This window comes from Schizosaccharomyces pombe (genome assembly GCF_000002945.2).
Source record: "Schizosaccharomyces pombe strain 972h- genome assembly, chromosome: I".
Taxonomy (NCBI): domain Eukaryota; kingdom Fungi; phylum Ascomycota; class Schizosaccharomycetes; order Schizosaccharomycetales; family Schizosaccharomycetaceae; genus Schizosaccharomyces; species Schizosaccharomyces pombe.
Window position 1 is genome coordinate 4,119,435 of NC_003424.3, and position 14,246 is coordinate 4,133,680.

Below are 14,246 nucleotides of genomic sequence, written 5' to 3' on the forward strand. Positions count from 1 at the left end.
GATCCAAGACTTGTAAACTACGCGTTTTAAACCCTCAAATTTTGTACTCTATTATATGAAATACTCTGTTTTTAAACCAAGGGGAAAGGATGCAATTTCAACTGTGAAAGTCCATAATATTTATAAGAAATCGAACCTTATAAACTTACCTAACACTAAACATAGTAATCGCACGGCTAATAAGAAGACTATTGTGCAAACTAAAGGGCTTTAAATAGATAAAAAAAAATAGAGTATAACGGGCACTCAGCATATAATTCAAAATTTTTCCTCCAACTACTAATGCTGCTTGAACATTGAACCCAAAGCAAATTGACAAATAATAGAAATAACAACAATATTAGAGAGTTCATAAAAAATTCTCTTTGAACTCTAAATAATATACACGTTAGTTCCGTACTCACGAAATTACTATTAGAAAAATTGTGCGAAGCGATCCTAGAGCACTAACGACGAAGAGGAACATGAGAGCGGAGGTTTTGCAGATACGATGGCATTATGATGCTAATGATGATCACACACCTATTTATTCAGTTGATTTTCAAAAGAACAGTCTTAATAAATTTGCTACATGTGGAGGAGACAGTAAAATCAGGGTAATGATTTGACATAAAACTATTTTTGCTTCAACTATTGTTTGTTGTAGTTTAAAAAAAAGAAAGAAAATTCCTTCAATTATACTAATATCCAGATATGGCAATTGATCACTTCGGAATCATCCACAAAAGTCGAATATTTGTCTACGTTAAGTCGACACACGCAAGCAGTGAACGTCGTTCGTTTCAATCCAGAAGGTATTCGCTAATAATTTTTTCCAATGCTCACATTAAAATAGGAAATATTCTTGCTACCGCCGGAGATGAAGGAACTATTATGTTATGGGTTCCAACTAACACTCCTATAACAACTTTGGCTGATGATGCGGAAGAGTTGGCTCTAGCTAAAGAATATTGGAAGGTCAAAATAGTTTGTAGGTCGATGGGTTCAGAAATATATGATTTATGCTGGTCGGTTGACAGTAATTTTCTTATTGCCGGCGCCATGGATAATAGTCTTCGGTTGTACGATGCTCACACAGGTATGAATTGGCAGTTGTTGTTATTGGCAATATTTTTTTTTAAATTAAAATTACTGACTAAGAAGGGCAACTGCTTACTCAAAAATTCGACCATTCACATTACGTTCAAGGGGTATGTTGGGATCCTTTGAATCAATACATCGTTTCGGAAAGTAGTGATCGTTCTATATGTTTATACGAAATTCAAGAGGAAAAAAAGAATCCGAAAAAATTCCAACTCGTTTTAAAATCGCGCATCTGTCGTATTGAGTATAATGTAACTAAATTCGAATTAATATCTGTTACGAAGCCCTTAAATAATGATGAATCATCGGGGATATCAGAACCTATCGAAACTTCTAATAATAATGAGTCTCCCGTATCTAAGCACGAAGCTCTCTCATCAACTGCAAACATAGTCAAAGATGGAAGCTTAGAGCGAACAGAGCCTCCAAATTCTCTCAATTCAAAAATCAGTTACTCTTTGTACTGCAATGAAACTCTTGTTTCTTTTTTTCGTCGTCCAGCATTCTCCCCTGACGGATTACTACTAGTTACGCCTGCTGGTCGGCTTCGACCGCACGGTCAACCAAACTTTGAAGTTCCCTATACTGCTTATATTTATACAAGAGGGAGTATAACCAAACAGCCAGTAGCTTGTCTTAATGGATTCAAAAAACCAGTTATTGCGGTTCGTTTTTCTCCAATTCATTATGAATTGAACTCATTCTCTAACTTCTCTTTTACTTCTGTCTCTTTTAATCTTCCTTATCGAATGGTATTTGCTGTGGCATGTCAAGATGCTGTTTATATTTATGATACGCAAACTTGCAAACCATTTTATCGTGCAGTAAATTTACATTACTCTAACCTTACAGACATAGCTTGGAATGATGATGGAAATGTTTTGTTAATGACTTCTATAGATGGTTTTTGTTCTGTAATTACCTTTGAACCTGGAGAATTGGGTGTCAAAAGTCAACACAAAATTTCTTTGCCGGAGAAACGATCAGCTTCACCCTCTAGTATTGATGATTCACAAGACAATACGGCTGGGGGACCAGCTACTACAACACTAATTCCCAGAAAAGTTGAATCTTCAAAAGTATCAAAGAAGCGTATTGCACCTACCCCCGTTTATCCATAATTTCATGTTTATGAAAAAAGTTCTACTTCGACAATACGCTTTGATTTTTGGAGTAAAAATCTCGTACTTCTTGTTTTGTACTAGTAACTTTAAAGAACCTTTTATTTTTTTAAAAAAAAAAAAGAAGGCAAAACTGTACATTCTACTTTGGATGTAATCATTCGGTAATTTGCTTAGATATAAGCACAATTAAATTCATTACAATTGTTAAGATAAATATATAAAAAGCAAATAATACTTCTAATCGTTTGTACTTTTTGTCTACTTAAGACTATAAAACTAATATGTAACTTTTCTGTAAGTATAAAATACGTATTGAGGAACCCTCTTACACATAACATCACCACCATTCTATAGGAATTGCATCTTATACATTACTCATTGCATAGATTAAATTGCTAATAATCTACTTTTATTAAAAAAAGATTTAATCAGCTCATTTTCACGCTAGTTTTCCAAATTTACTGAAGTCTCATATTTTTTGCAAATATCTTCAAGTTTTGTTCATGAATGGTCGCCATTAACGACTCTACGGATTCTTCGTTTTTTAAAGAAAATCCTAAAATATTTAAGGATGAGCATGAGTTGTTGAGGTATATCGTTCCTTTCAAAAATTGGGTAATTGGAAGACCCGACAGAAAAGAATATGCAATTCGCAATGGAGCTCCAAAGCTGTTGCTTAATTTATTTTCCTTAGAAAATTTATCCATGAATGAAAAATATCAAGTTTTTGTTGTTTTAAACTCCTTGATGAGTGAGGACCAGGACCCTTTCGTTCAATTTTTACGACACGAGGATCTTCTTTCCGTTATGCAAATGATTTCGAAAAGGGATAGTACACCATATGGAATGCTGAATATCACCCTTAAAGTTTTTAACACAATGCTGAGTTTTGACAAAGCAGCAGAATATGTCACTCAGTTACATTCGGACTCTATAATTAATCAAATGTTTGACTTGTATACTTTACCCTTGAAAGAACAACCTTCTCTTGATGTGTTGCGTATCTCAAATTTATCTTCTAAGATTTTGCATCGTCTTATCCTTTATAACTCTAAAGTTGGAGACTCTCCACGATTCTGTTCTGCTTTATTTCAAATCACTAACAGAGCTACCCAATTGCGCTTGTATTCCAGAAGAAGATTTTGGAATGATTGCTCTATCTTAATTACTAACTCCCTGGGTACTTTGAATGCTTATTTAAAACAGCATGTGAAGTCTTATAAACAAAGAGAGAAAACCCGGCTAGAATCAAATGGTCACGTTTCGCCTCGCGATATGGATTTAGATGAAATTGAAAATGTTTTTGAGGGAAACAAGGATAAGGTCGCCTTATTTAAATCAGAGATATTTGGGCCTAATGGTGATGAATATATTACTCAGTTATTCTGTCTCGTTAGACAGTTTGATCCTTGTATTCGCTTGCTCTCAATTTCTTGTTTAGTGACCCTATACAAGGCAGGCATCCTTTCTAAAAATCAAACTAAGGAGATTCAAATGATAGTAACTCCCATTCTCATCCGTTTATTTTTTGAATCTCGAGAAGCAAAACAAATCGCTCCTCGTATTCTCGCCATCATAATCAATGAAAACGAAATTATGCAAAAGACGGCTGTAAATGCAGGTTTTATTGATGCTGCCAAATATCTTCTAGAATACGCAACTAAAGAAGAAGAGAATGAAATTAATTTTTTATCCGATGAATTGCAATCCAGCGTTTGTTTTAATCTTCCTGCTACCAAAAAGGAGCAAAAAAACCTAATCTTAGAATCAGTTTTGCTAGCCGTTGCTGCATTAACAACTTCTAAAGATGAATACAGAAAACTAATAGTTGATGCTAAATATTTGCCTGTTATCATTAATGCTTTGAAAATCAATTCTAACAGCGTGAAAAAGGCTGCTTGTGAATGCTTATTAAGTCTCTCGAGAAGCGTTTACATTTTACGTACGGGCCTTGCCGATGCAGACGTGAGCGAACCATTAATAAAGTTGCTTTCTGACCCGGATACTAGAGTCAAATCGACTGCTACGTCTGCCATTTGTAACTTGGTACTTAAGTTTTCTCCTTTGAGAGAGAAATTCCTTACTACAAATTTCATTGATACTTTGATATCAAATATTAGTACGAAAGATAGCAGTCTAAGAAAGAAGACCGTGTGGGTTCTGCGGCATGTTGTATTTGGTGATGATGAGACGATCCAGCTTGAACCTTTAAAAAAGATCGGTGCTTCAAAGCTTGTGGAACTTTGCAATGACGAAGATCTGGGGGTCCAAGAGCAAATGTTGCAAGTGCTGCGAAATTTTACATGTCAGAAAGAAGAAAGCGTGGATTTTCTTTTGAAAATGGTTCCTATGGAGTTGTTAGCAAAAATTTTGCTTGAAAAATTAGAAAGTAAAAATCCTATCCTAATTGAACCCAGTATTTACATTTTGGTGCACATCGCTGCCAGCGATGGTGAGCTTAGGGATTCTATCCTAAGGCAAACCAAACTACTACTATTGGTGAAGGAAATTATGCTACAAGAAGCACAACGTCTCAAGCCCGAGCAAATGTCCACAAATGTGTCATCTCCGGAAAGTGACAGTGAAATGGATTTGCAAGAAGATGATTTTGATAGGGAAATGCGTCCTCCTTTCGATATTTATGAAGAGGACACTTATGAACCAAACTCCGAAATTCTGTTGGCCGGAATTTGGCTCTGTATTAACATTCTATGGCCCAAACAATGTACATCTCCAAGCCAGGAAGATAAGGAAAGAGCAAGTATCTTACAAAATCTCGGATTTGGAGAATGTTTGCAGATGCTACAAAATCACTCATCTCCTGATGTAAGGGAACGTGTCAAAGATGCCTTGATGTACATCAATGTAACCGATTAATTTCTATTACGCTTTTCCGTTGTCTTTGCCGACTTGATTGGAACAGTCTAACAAATCGGAGCCATTTTCGCATTTAGTATTTCTGTATGTATAAATGTGTGCACAACTCTTGCAGCTGAAGTTAACAGGTTGTTGGATTGAAGTACTTTGAGAATGATCGTATATAAAAAGATTTAATGATTTATCAAAACGAATAAAATAAGTATTATGAACATTCAACTTATATGTATGCGGGATAGTGTAAAAACCTATTTAACATTGTAAAAATTTTTTAAGGAAAGTTGTACTTTGACAAGAACAATTTCATTTACATGTATTCTACTAAATTTATCAGAATGTTGGGAATTTTTTTGTTGGTATATAATGCCGAAAGGAAATTAATCGAATATGAAGAAAGTGGCGGAACTAAAAAACAAAACCCACAAACTAATTATTTAAATAAATATAACATAATAACTTGTTAAAATAAGAGTAATACTAGAGAATGTGTGCTCAAGTGGAAAGCATGTAATACTTGCACAACGTGATGGAAGAGATTAGTGTAGTAGCGCAGCGACAGCTTCCAACAACCAACTAATCGAGGAGGAAAGCAAAAGTGAGAATTGAAAAGAAGTAGTACATTAAAGACCTTTAAATTCTTTGAAAGAATTGCCTTTATAAAGGTAGTCTATTGCATTTCAAAGTACTCTCAAGATGAATTTAGAATTTTCTTTTGGAAATTTGATCGCCAAAAATACCGAGAATTCGACTAAGGAAGAAGGAACTTGGGAAGTAAACAAGCTCATGAAATTTAGTTCAGAGGAGGGGAGGTCTTCCTCTGATGATTATATGTTTTCCTCTCCCGATTTTGAAAAAGCCGGAAACGGCGATGCAGAAATGCGTGAATTTTTTAACTTCGATGGATTGCCGGATCAAGGTCTAAATTTGCCTAGTATAGCTCCTCCGTCTTTATCCCATGCCAGTTCACCTAACTTATCGAATTCACAAGATGAAGCGGAATGTTTACCGTCTGATCGTCAGCAAGACTACATCAATCCTAGTTTGCATTTGAACAGAACGGTGTTTCCTACTCCGCAACATTCTATTTCTGATGCTAATTTTCTAGCTAATACCGTTGATCAACCTTTGGGAGATAATCCCATGTTTGGAGAGTCGGATGTTTATCTTTTAAAAATGGATCCTATGAAACAAGCACCTTATGAAGCTGGATTTAATTCTGTAAAGTCATCGGGCGCCATCGAAGATCCATTACAGTTTAGACAGCCGATTACCATGTTGGAAACTCCCTTCAACGAATCTATTAATACTCTTACGCCATATGCCGAAGATTATGCATTTTCCTCTTTAAATACGTCTGCACCGCCTCTTTCTAATAAGGAGTACGCGTTCTCAGTTAATCATTTACCAGCTATCAATGAGCACAAATGGAAATCTCGGGTGGAAACTAACATGCTTTTTGAGTTGCGGATCAAGAGCAACGATAATCAAAGTGTTCCGTTTGAATATCTTCGCTTGCCAAGTTGGGCTCACCGTGAAGACAAAAAGCGTTCTTCGAAACCTCAGCCTTTGCAACCCGATCCGGAGACCGTCATTCATCTTGTACCTACCGTTCTTGCAGGTGACAAAAGCTCAGTTGTTAAGACTTGCTGTACTCGCTGTTTACTTCGAGAAAGGAAGCGCAATGCTCGATCTCAAGCAACAAAGGATGCTTGTATGCCTAACTATACTAAACTGAAGGCTTATGAGCGTAACATGACTGATGCCTCTCCCGAAGAAAAGCAGCAGTTCAGGATCAAGCTCTTAAATCAATTTCCCAAACTTGAAGACATAGATGAAGATAGAATGATAATGGTTTTTACTGGACCTGAGTACGTTCGTTTGCAATTGGATGGAAATGAAAGAGTTGCTCACATCAATGCACGGATTACATGTTACTCGTCTCATCAATCATGCCCTTACTTTCACATCATATGGGACTTATACTCCATGTCACGTTTGGTGGATCGTCTTGTTTTTCCAGAGCCTGTTACCGTTCTTGATGATCATAAAAGTAGAAATCTTACGAAATCAGAAAAGACTGGTAAGAGCAATTCTCAACAAGCTCCTTCAAACCATGTTCTTTCTAAAAGCAATACTGTCCCCAATCTTGTCACTGGTTTCCCTACCCGTTCAGATAATCCACCAAATGAAAAGCGTCGTCGAACATCCTCGAGTGAAAATTCTAGAGCACTCGACATACAACTATCTGCTAGTGACTCGCATTCACCTAATTCGAAAAGCACTTTGAAAAGTGTTGAGGGCTCAGCCTTTAGTATGAGCAAATCCCCTTCTGTGCTGAGTATGACTACCCCAAGCGGCGTAAGTCCTTCCATTTCAAAGAATGGTTTCCATGTTGTTCGAGTTCCCAGCGATGCCGCTGGTTTCCAACAAAGACAACAGCAAGAGGAAGGAGTGCTTGAAGCCCATACAAATGAAAGTGCCCCAATAGCCCCATTCCCTTACTGTACAGATGATTTCTCGTTTTCCGTTGAAGAAAAAAGTAGTGTCAACAACTTGCTTACACAATTTGATGAGGTTGCTAAACCTGATTTTGTAAGTACGCCGATAAAAGAAAATGTTGATTCTTCTTTTATAAACATGACTCCACCTGATGTTTCACATGCTCCCTTAATATCTCGGATTATTCCTAATAAGGGTTCAATCATGGGAGGTTATGAAGTTACAATTCTTGGCGCGAACTTTTTTAATGGATTAGTCTGTTTATTTGGTGACAACCCAGCTGCTGTAACTTTTTCGTGGAGTGAGTCAACGATTATAGCGACTTGTCCTCCTGCAACTAATGCTGGAACCGTTCCTGTAACCTTTCAGAACTATAATTCATCTTCTGAAGCGCCAGTAATGTTTACTTATGAAGATAATTTAGATAATGAACTTTACAAATTAACTGTTCAAGTTTTAGGCTTAAAACTTACTGGATCTATTCAAAACCCATTAACGTTATCCAAAAAATTGTTGAGTTCATGGCGCGACGATTTTGCTCAATATATAACAAATTCTATTAAGCAGCCTCCTAACAGTGAATCTAAAGGTCAGTCTAAAAAAACCTTATTGCATGATAGCAATATGGAATCGCTTAAATCGGTTATTTCGCGGATTGTGAAAAAAGACAGTAATCAGTCTGATGACAGTGTTGAAAGTACTATCCTCGCAGCATTTGCTCTTGTTACAGATACAACGACACCATACCTTTCTGATTTTAGTCTTGTTAACGAATCTGGTAGGTCACTTCTCCACCTTACTGCTGCCTGTGGATTGTCTAATGCTTCGACGTTCTTATGCAACGCAGGATGCGATGTTAACAAAAGGGACGCACTTGGCTATACACCACTGCATTATGCTTCATTGTATGATCATAAAGACATATGTGTTAATTTACTTTCCAACGGTGCCAAGCCTGATGTTATAGGAGCTAGCGGTAAAAAACCGATAGACCTCTCCTCTTCTGAGCCTATAAAACTGGTCTTTAAGGAAGCAAATAATGAACAAGCCCAAAGTATTTCTCGCTCTCTTATTAAGGATTCTGAAGGCTCCATTAATACAAATGAAACCTTAGAATCAACCAGTATTGTTAACGAAATTGAGGAATCTGCTGTTCAGACCAAGTCATATAGTGAAAGTATGTGGAATAAAACTGTTACAATGTTTCCATCGCTTCAAGAACTACCTCAGAATTATATGAGTGAAGTTCCATCCATGATGCAAAAAGCCATGCTGTCAACCTTAAAAAGTATATCGGCCATTCCCGATGATGTACCCCCTCCTTATTCTGAGTTTGCTGATGATACGACAGCGCAAGCTGGTTCTAGTAAAAGAGATAGCGCTATATCTGAAGATCCCGATCATCACAAAAGTGTTTGGTGGTCTTTGAGATGGCAATCTCGGCTTGTTGGTCGTGGAAAATCTACTGCTCTTACTCCTGAAGAAACCAGAGCAATACAGGAGCAGGCAAAGACACTGAAAAAGGCAGGAATGGACTTTATGCTATTCTCTTTCTGGTTACCTGCCCTACTTTTGCTGAGTATCTTTGGTCTTCGAAGCTATGCTCAAATGATCGGGGGATATTTATATCGCTGCATAATTGGCATTTAGGTTTGACGAACAACCATGCATGTTTTTTTCTTTCTTTTAGTTTTATTCTTTTTTGTAGATTATGAGCAAACTACTGTCAAAACTTAGGTATTATGACAATGAAATCGTATATATTATATTCGATTGGATCAATTTTTTATTATATTGAAAGTAATTGCTTATTTTGTAAGTTAAACTTACATGGGTTTAAACGCATAGAGCAGGTTGGCGCTTTTAAAACCAAAATAGATCGTTGCAGGTTTGCTGTTCTGGATCGTGAATGCAATACCTTAGGAAAGTCTTTTAATAAGCTATCGCTTTTTGCATTGCATTCTTTTTCTAAACTGAACGTTAGATTAGCTAAAGTAAGCGTCTTGAGTTTTCGAGATGAACCGCATACATTAAAATTTTTAAGTACCAATTGGCATGAACCGGTATGCGATCTGCTTATTATAATACTAGTAAATCTTGATACTCGGCAAACTCTTTCAATAATAGCCTAGCAGAAACTGGGATATGTCTAAAGTTTTACAACTGCGCTCAGCTTAAGGACTTTACGGCGATCCATTTAATAGCTAGCCATGAACACTCATAACCTCAAGATTGAGGAGTGGGTCATTCTTTTGCTTGATAAAGAAACAAATTCATTATTGGTAAAATAAAACTGAATAACCCTTAGTTCATCCTAGGAATTTGAAGAAGGGGAATGATCAAGCTTGAACAAGTAACTCTCACGCAGTCTATTGAATAATCTGAAGGTTCATCACTTTCAAGGGGTTGTCTTGGTTTAAAAAGCTTTTACCAATTCCATTTAGGTTTCTGAGAAAGGCTAAAACTCATTTGTTGTTCTTAAAGGATATTTGGATCATTCGTTGATCAAGCATGGGAGAGGACGTTATTGACAGTCTTCAGTTGAATGAGTTATTAAATGCTGGAGAATATAAGATTGGAGTGAGATATCAATGGATTTATATTTGTTTTGCTAACAATGAAAAAGGAACTTACATTTCAGTCCATTAGAAGCTCTCAAGAATTACAAAAGAAGAATACTATTGTCAATTTGTTTGGAATAGTAAAAGATTTTACCCCTAGTCGCCAAAGTCTACATGGAACTAAGGGTATGCTTGCTTATCATGGTGGAAACTATACTTTTTATTTTTCCAGTCAAGAGCTAATAATCATGTTTTTAGATTGGGTAACCACCGTATATTTGTGGGATCCAACATGTGATACATCAAGCATCGGACTACAGATACACTTGTTCAGCAAACAGGGAAATGATTTGCCTGTAATCAAGCAGGTGGGGCAACCGCTTTTGCTTCATCAAATCACATTAAGAAGTTATAGAGACAGGACTCAAGGTTTGTCTAAGGATCAATTTCGATATGCACTTTGGCCAGACTTTTCTTCTAATTCCAAAGATACTCTCTGTCCTCAACCAATGCCTCGTTTAATGAAAACGGGAGACAAGGAAGAGCAATTCGCCTTGTTGTTAAATAAAATTTGGGATGAGCAAACTAATAAACATAAAAATGGCGAATTATTGAGTACCTCTTCTGCTCGTCAAAATCAAACTGGATTGAGTTACCCTTCTGTCTCTTTTTCTCTGCTATCACAAATAACTCCACATCAACGTTGTAGCTTTTACGCTCAGGTAATTAAAACTTGGTACAGTGATAAAAACTTTACTCTTTATGTCACTGATTATACGGAAAATGAGCTTTTTTTTCCAATGTCTCCGTATACTAGCTCCTCGAGATGGAGGGGCCCTTTTGGTCGGTTTTCTATAAGGTGCATTTTATGGGATGAGCACGACTTTTACTGCCGCAACTACATTAAAGAAGGTGACTATGTGGTTATGAAAAATGTGCGAACCAAAATTGATCACCTTGGTTATCTGGAATGTATACTTCATGGGGATTCAGCAAAACGTTATAATATGAGTATAGAAAAAGTCGATTCGGAAGAACCCGAACTAAACGAAATTAAGTCACGTAAAAGGCTTTATGTTCAGAATTGCCAAAATGGTATAGAAGCAGTAATCGAGAAACTCAGTCAAAGCCAACAATCGGAAAATCCTTTTATCGCCCATGAATTAAAGCAAACTTCTGTTAATGAAATTACGGCCCATGTCATAAATGAACCTGCTAGTTTAAAATTGACTACTATTTCTACCATACTTCATGCACCTTTGCAGAATCTTCTCAAACCGAGGAAACATAGGCTACGCGTTCAGGTGGTAGATTTTTGGCCAAAGAGTTTGACGCAGTTTGCTGTGCTATCTCAACCACCATCTTCGTATGTTTGGATGTTTGCCTTGCTCGTAAGGGATGTATCGAATGTGACTTTACCGGTCATATTTTTTGATTCTGACGCTGCGGAACTTATTAACAGCTCAAAAATCCAACCTTGCAATTTAGCTGATCACCCGCAGATGACTCTTCAGCTTAAAGAAAGATTATTTCTGATTTGGGGGAACTTGGAAGAACGCATTCAGCATCACATATCGAAGGGTGAATCGCCAACTCTGGCTGCTGAAGATGTTGAAACACCATGGTTTGATATATATGTCAAAGAATACATTCCTGTAATTGGGAACACCAAAGACCATCAATCTTTGACTTTTCTTCAGAAGCGCTGGCGAGGATTTGGCACGAAAATTGTTTGACTATTGTGATACAAAACTTACAATAATGAAATGCTTACGGAAAAGAAACATAAGAAAAACAATATTTAAATTTAAGGAAAGCTCTATATTGGGAGAATTTTATAAAGCGAGCGAATTTGTACTAAGGAAAAACACAGAGGGGAAACGTGAAATATCTAATTGCTTAGACTTTATATAACATCAACTTCGAAATAATCTTAGAAATTAATTACAAAAATAATAAGGATTGGTTTGATGTATGGTGGTTACATCTAAGCAGGCTTTTGCTTAGAAGTTGCAAGTGTTGAGGCATCATCATCACTTTCATCGTCAACAGCGAATAGAGCTTGATGCTCATCGGCACTGCCATGAATAATATGAGGGTTGGCTGGAGATGTAGGACGCTCATGATGCAGATGCAAACTATCATTTGAGAGAGAGGAAGTCATCTCAAACTCATCTACATCTTGAGCAACTTGCTCACTCATTGCGAAACGACGGTTATTCTCGGTAGGACGCCACAAGTACAAAATGGTAAGCATCAAGATCAAAACAAGAATATCAGTGTATCCGTAATTAAGGAACCAAAGAAGTTTCCAGTATTTTAAGTAATAGTTCATTTGACCGTAGATACCAATCAAAATGGCATTGGCTGCGACAATCGAAGCATAAGCGACAATGCCAAAACATATAACAATCCAAAGACGAGTATACATCTGAGCCTTAACAGTTTGCTTACGAATACGGAGATCACGAATTGTATTATTTAAAGCCAATACAATCCAAAGGAACATAGCGAAGAGGGTGATTAAAAAGACAGGAGCGGCAAACAAAATGACCAAAGACTCTTTATTAGATGGGCTAATGAACAAAGATGACAAGAAAAAGCATGAAGAAACGAACTGCAAACCAGCAAGAATTTGACACTTACGAAGAAGACTTCCCAAACTAGGAACAACAATAGAGTAACCCAGTGAAACAATTAACAGCAAAAATCCGAAATAGGATTGACGAGCGGATTGAGCTAACGACAAAAAGAAAGCAAAAACTTTACTACCTGTAGTGTAACCTTTGCTATTCGCGAAATAGAAATAACCTGTAGAGACCATAGTGCAAACAATAGAAAGAGCAACAACACCTGAAATATACTTTTGAACTTGAAGGAGATCATGCCTATAGCGGAACATAATAAAAGACCACCAAATTCCAATTAAACAATTGATCGCCAAAAGAATGGGATTTAAAAACAAATGAGGATAATCAGTAGCATCCAAATTGCCAAAATAGTTTTCCCAGGTTACGGTGATTTTGTAAGCCTCGCTGGAGCCTTCAAGGGGTGCGGTAAAGACGCAATATAGACCAGATTGCTCAACCGGATATTTAAGGGGACTAACCATGGATTCAGCGTCTACGGCGGCTGAGTAAATAGAATCGTGGGGAGCGGTTTGGTTAATCAAGTAAAGACCATAATCATCGTCCTTGCAAACACCGGCTTCAATGTCTTCGTAGTTACATATATAATGCTTCTCGCCATCATCGTCTTCCATGCCGATGGCATTAACATCTTTCCAGTTAAAAATTAGCAAACGAATGGCGCCGCCAAAGTCAGATGTATAAGAATCGATTTTCACTATGTTCAAAGTTAGTAACAAAACTTAACAAATAGTAAAAAAGATTAACATAAAAAGGTGCTTAAGAAATACAGTCAAGATTTCGACAAAACGATATAGATAAAGATCTGCAAAACTCTGAAAAGATTAAGCAACGATCAATTTCCCATCGCTAGTAACTGAAACATATTCAAAGAAAAGATGAAGAAACAGCATAACTCTTAGTGTCAAAACACGATAAAAGGCTCGTAATGTTGATTTCCGTCGCCAAAAAATTCCCGATTCCTCAAGCAACTATGAAAGCCTATATAAAATTCACATACGAGTAATCTCTGATGTTTTTCCTTTTTTGGCAAACATTCCATTACAGACTTGAGATGCCATAATATCCTCAGTCTACAAAATTATTGCAATTAGTTAGCGTCCAATATTCTACTCTGGATTCCGACTATCAACCACTATAATCCACGTACCAAAAGACTTTTATTATCGGAAGCATTTACAATGAAGAAATGCAAAAAGCATATAAACCCTACAAGAGCCGACTTTAAAATCGCCATTTTGGAGCTTGGTTCTTGTTCGGTTGTTCAGATCAACTGCGTAAGGGGTACGAAAGGCGCTGCTCGTTTAGCGACACATTAAATCTTGCTATACTTTTAGTGAGCGGAACTAGTTAAGTCACTATATAATAAAAGAAGCGGCAAAGCTTGCAAAAATGCAAATTAAAAGAAAAACTAGTTTATTTAAGGAGAATAACTTCTATAATAAAGCATGTAT

At 36.8% G+C, this 14,246-nt stretch overlaps 5 protein-coding genes and 8 long non-coding RNA genes across 13 annotated transcripts; 5 read left to right on the top strand and 8 right to left on the bottom strand.

Moving 5' to 3' along the window:
- Nucleotides 1-33: 33 nt before the first annotated feature.
- SPOM_SPNCRNA.959 lies at nucleotides 34-1,255 on the bottom strand. The gene has a single exon (NR_151351.1). It is a non-coding gene; the product is annotated as a non-coding RNA (long non-coding RNA).
- Nucleotides 440-2,440, top strand: pcf2 (CAF assembly factor complex subunit B Pcf2). Its single transcript, NM_001019879.3, has 4 exons — nucleotides 440-596; nucleotides 692-794; nucleotides 836-1,078; nucleotides 1,144-2,440. Exons 1-4 carry the CDS (start codon nucleotides 465-467, stop codon nucleotides 2,202-2,204), a joined length of 1,539 nt encoding a protein of 512 aa, NP_594450.1. The 5' UTR covers nucleotides 440-464; the 3' UTR covers nucleotides 2,205-2,440.
- Nucleotides 1,943-2,289, bottom strand: SPOM_SPNCRNA.3843. Its single transcript, NR_193206.1, has one exon. It is a non-coding gene; the product is annotated as a non-coding RNA (long non-coding RNA).
- Nucleotides 2,441-2,538: 98 nt separating the features above from the next.
- Nucleotides 2,539-5,303, top strand: gid5. Its single transcript, NM_001019880.4, has one exon. The coding sequence runs from the start codon at nucleotides 2,715-2,717 to the stop codon at nucleotides 5,082-5,084; it is 2,370 nt and encodes a 789-aa protein (NP_594451.2). The 5' UTR covers nucleotides 2,539-2,714; the 3' UTR covers nucleotides 5,085-5,303.
- On the bottom strand, nucleotides 2,689-2,986 carry SPOM_SPNCRNA.3844. Its single transcript, NR_193207.1, has one exon. It is a non-coding gene; the product is annotated as a non-coding RNA (long non-coding RNA).
- Nucleotides 3,092-3,912, bottom strand: SPOM_SPNCRNA.3845. The gene has a single exon (NR_193208.1). It is a non-coding gene; the product is annotated as a non-coding RNA (long non-coding RNA).
- On the bottom strand, nucleotides 4,061-5,454 carry SPOM_SPNCRNA.960. Its single transcript, NR_151353.1, has one exon. It is a non-coding gene; the product is annotated as a non-coding RNA (long non-coding RNA).
- A 194-nt stretch (nucleotides 5,455-5,648) lies between these two features.
- Nucleotides 5,649-9,371, top strand: mga2 (IPT/TIG ankyrin repeat-containing transcription regulator). The gene has a single exon (NM_001019881.3). The coding sequence runs from the start codon at nucleotides 5,778-5,780 to the stop codon at nucleotides 9,231-9,233; it is 3,456 nt and encodes a 1,151-aa protein (NP_594452.1). The 5' UTR covers nucleotides 5,649-5,777; the 3' UTR covers nucleotides 9,234-9,371.
- SPOM_SPNCRNA.3846 lies at nucleotides 5,821-7,938 on the bottom strand. The gene has a single exon (NR_193209.1). It is a non-coding gene; the product is annotated as a non-coding RNA (long non-coding RNA).
- On the bottom strand, nucleotides 9,199-10,360 carry SPOM_SPNCRNA.961. Its single transcript, NR_151354.1, has one exon. It is a non-coding gene; the product is annotated as a non-coding RNA (long non-coding RNA).
- pot1 (shelterin complex subunit Pot1) lies at nucleotides 9,790-12,916 on the top strand. Its single transcript, NM_001019882.3, has 3 exons — nucleotides 9,790-10,163; nucleotides 10,210-10,330; nucleotides 10,403-12,916. The coding sequence occupies exons 1-3, from the start codon at nucleotides 10,095-10,097 to the stop codon at nucleotides 11,878-11,880; spliced, it is 1,668 nt and encodes a 555-aa protein (NP_594453.1). The 5' UTR covers nucleotides 9,790-10,094; the 3' UTR covers nucleotides 11,881-12,916.
- SPOM_SPAC26H5.07C (seven transmembrane receptor protein) lies at nucleotides 11,972-14,046 on the bottom strand. Its single transcript, NM_001019883.3, has 3 exons — nucleotides 13,943-14,046; nucleotides 13,793-13,865; nucleotides 11,972-13,489 (listed from the first exon to the last, which is right to left on the bottom strand). The coding sequence occupies exons 1-3, from the start codon at nucleotides 14,027-14,029 to the stop codon at nucleotides 12,132-12,134; spliced, it is 1,518 nt and encodes a 505-aa protein (NP_594454.1). The 5' UTR covers nucleotides 14,030-14,046; the 3' UTR covers nucleotides 11,972-12,131.
- On the top strand, nucleotides 13,570-14,100 carry SPOM_SPNCRNA.3847. The gene has a single exon (NR_193210.1). It is a non-coding gene; the product is annotated as a non-coding RNA (long non-coding RNA).
- The last annotated feature ends 146 nt before the right edge of the window (nucleotides 14,101-14,246 follow it).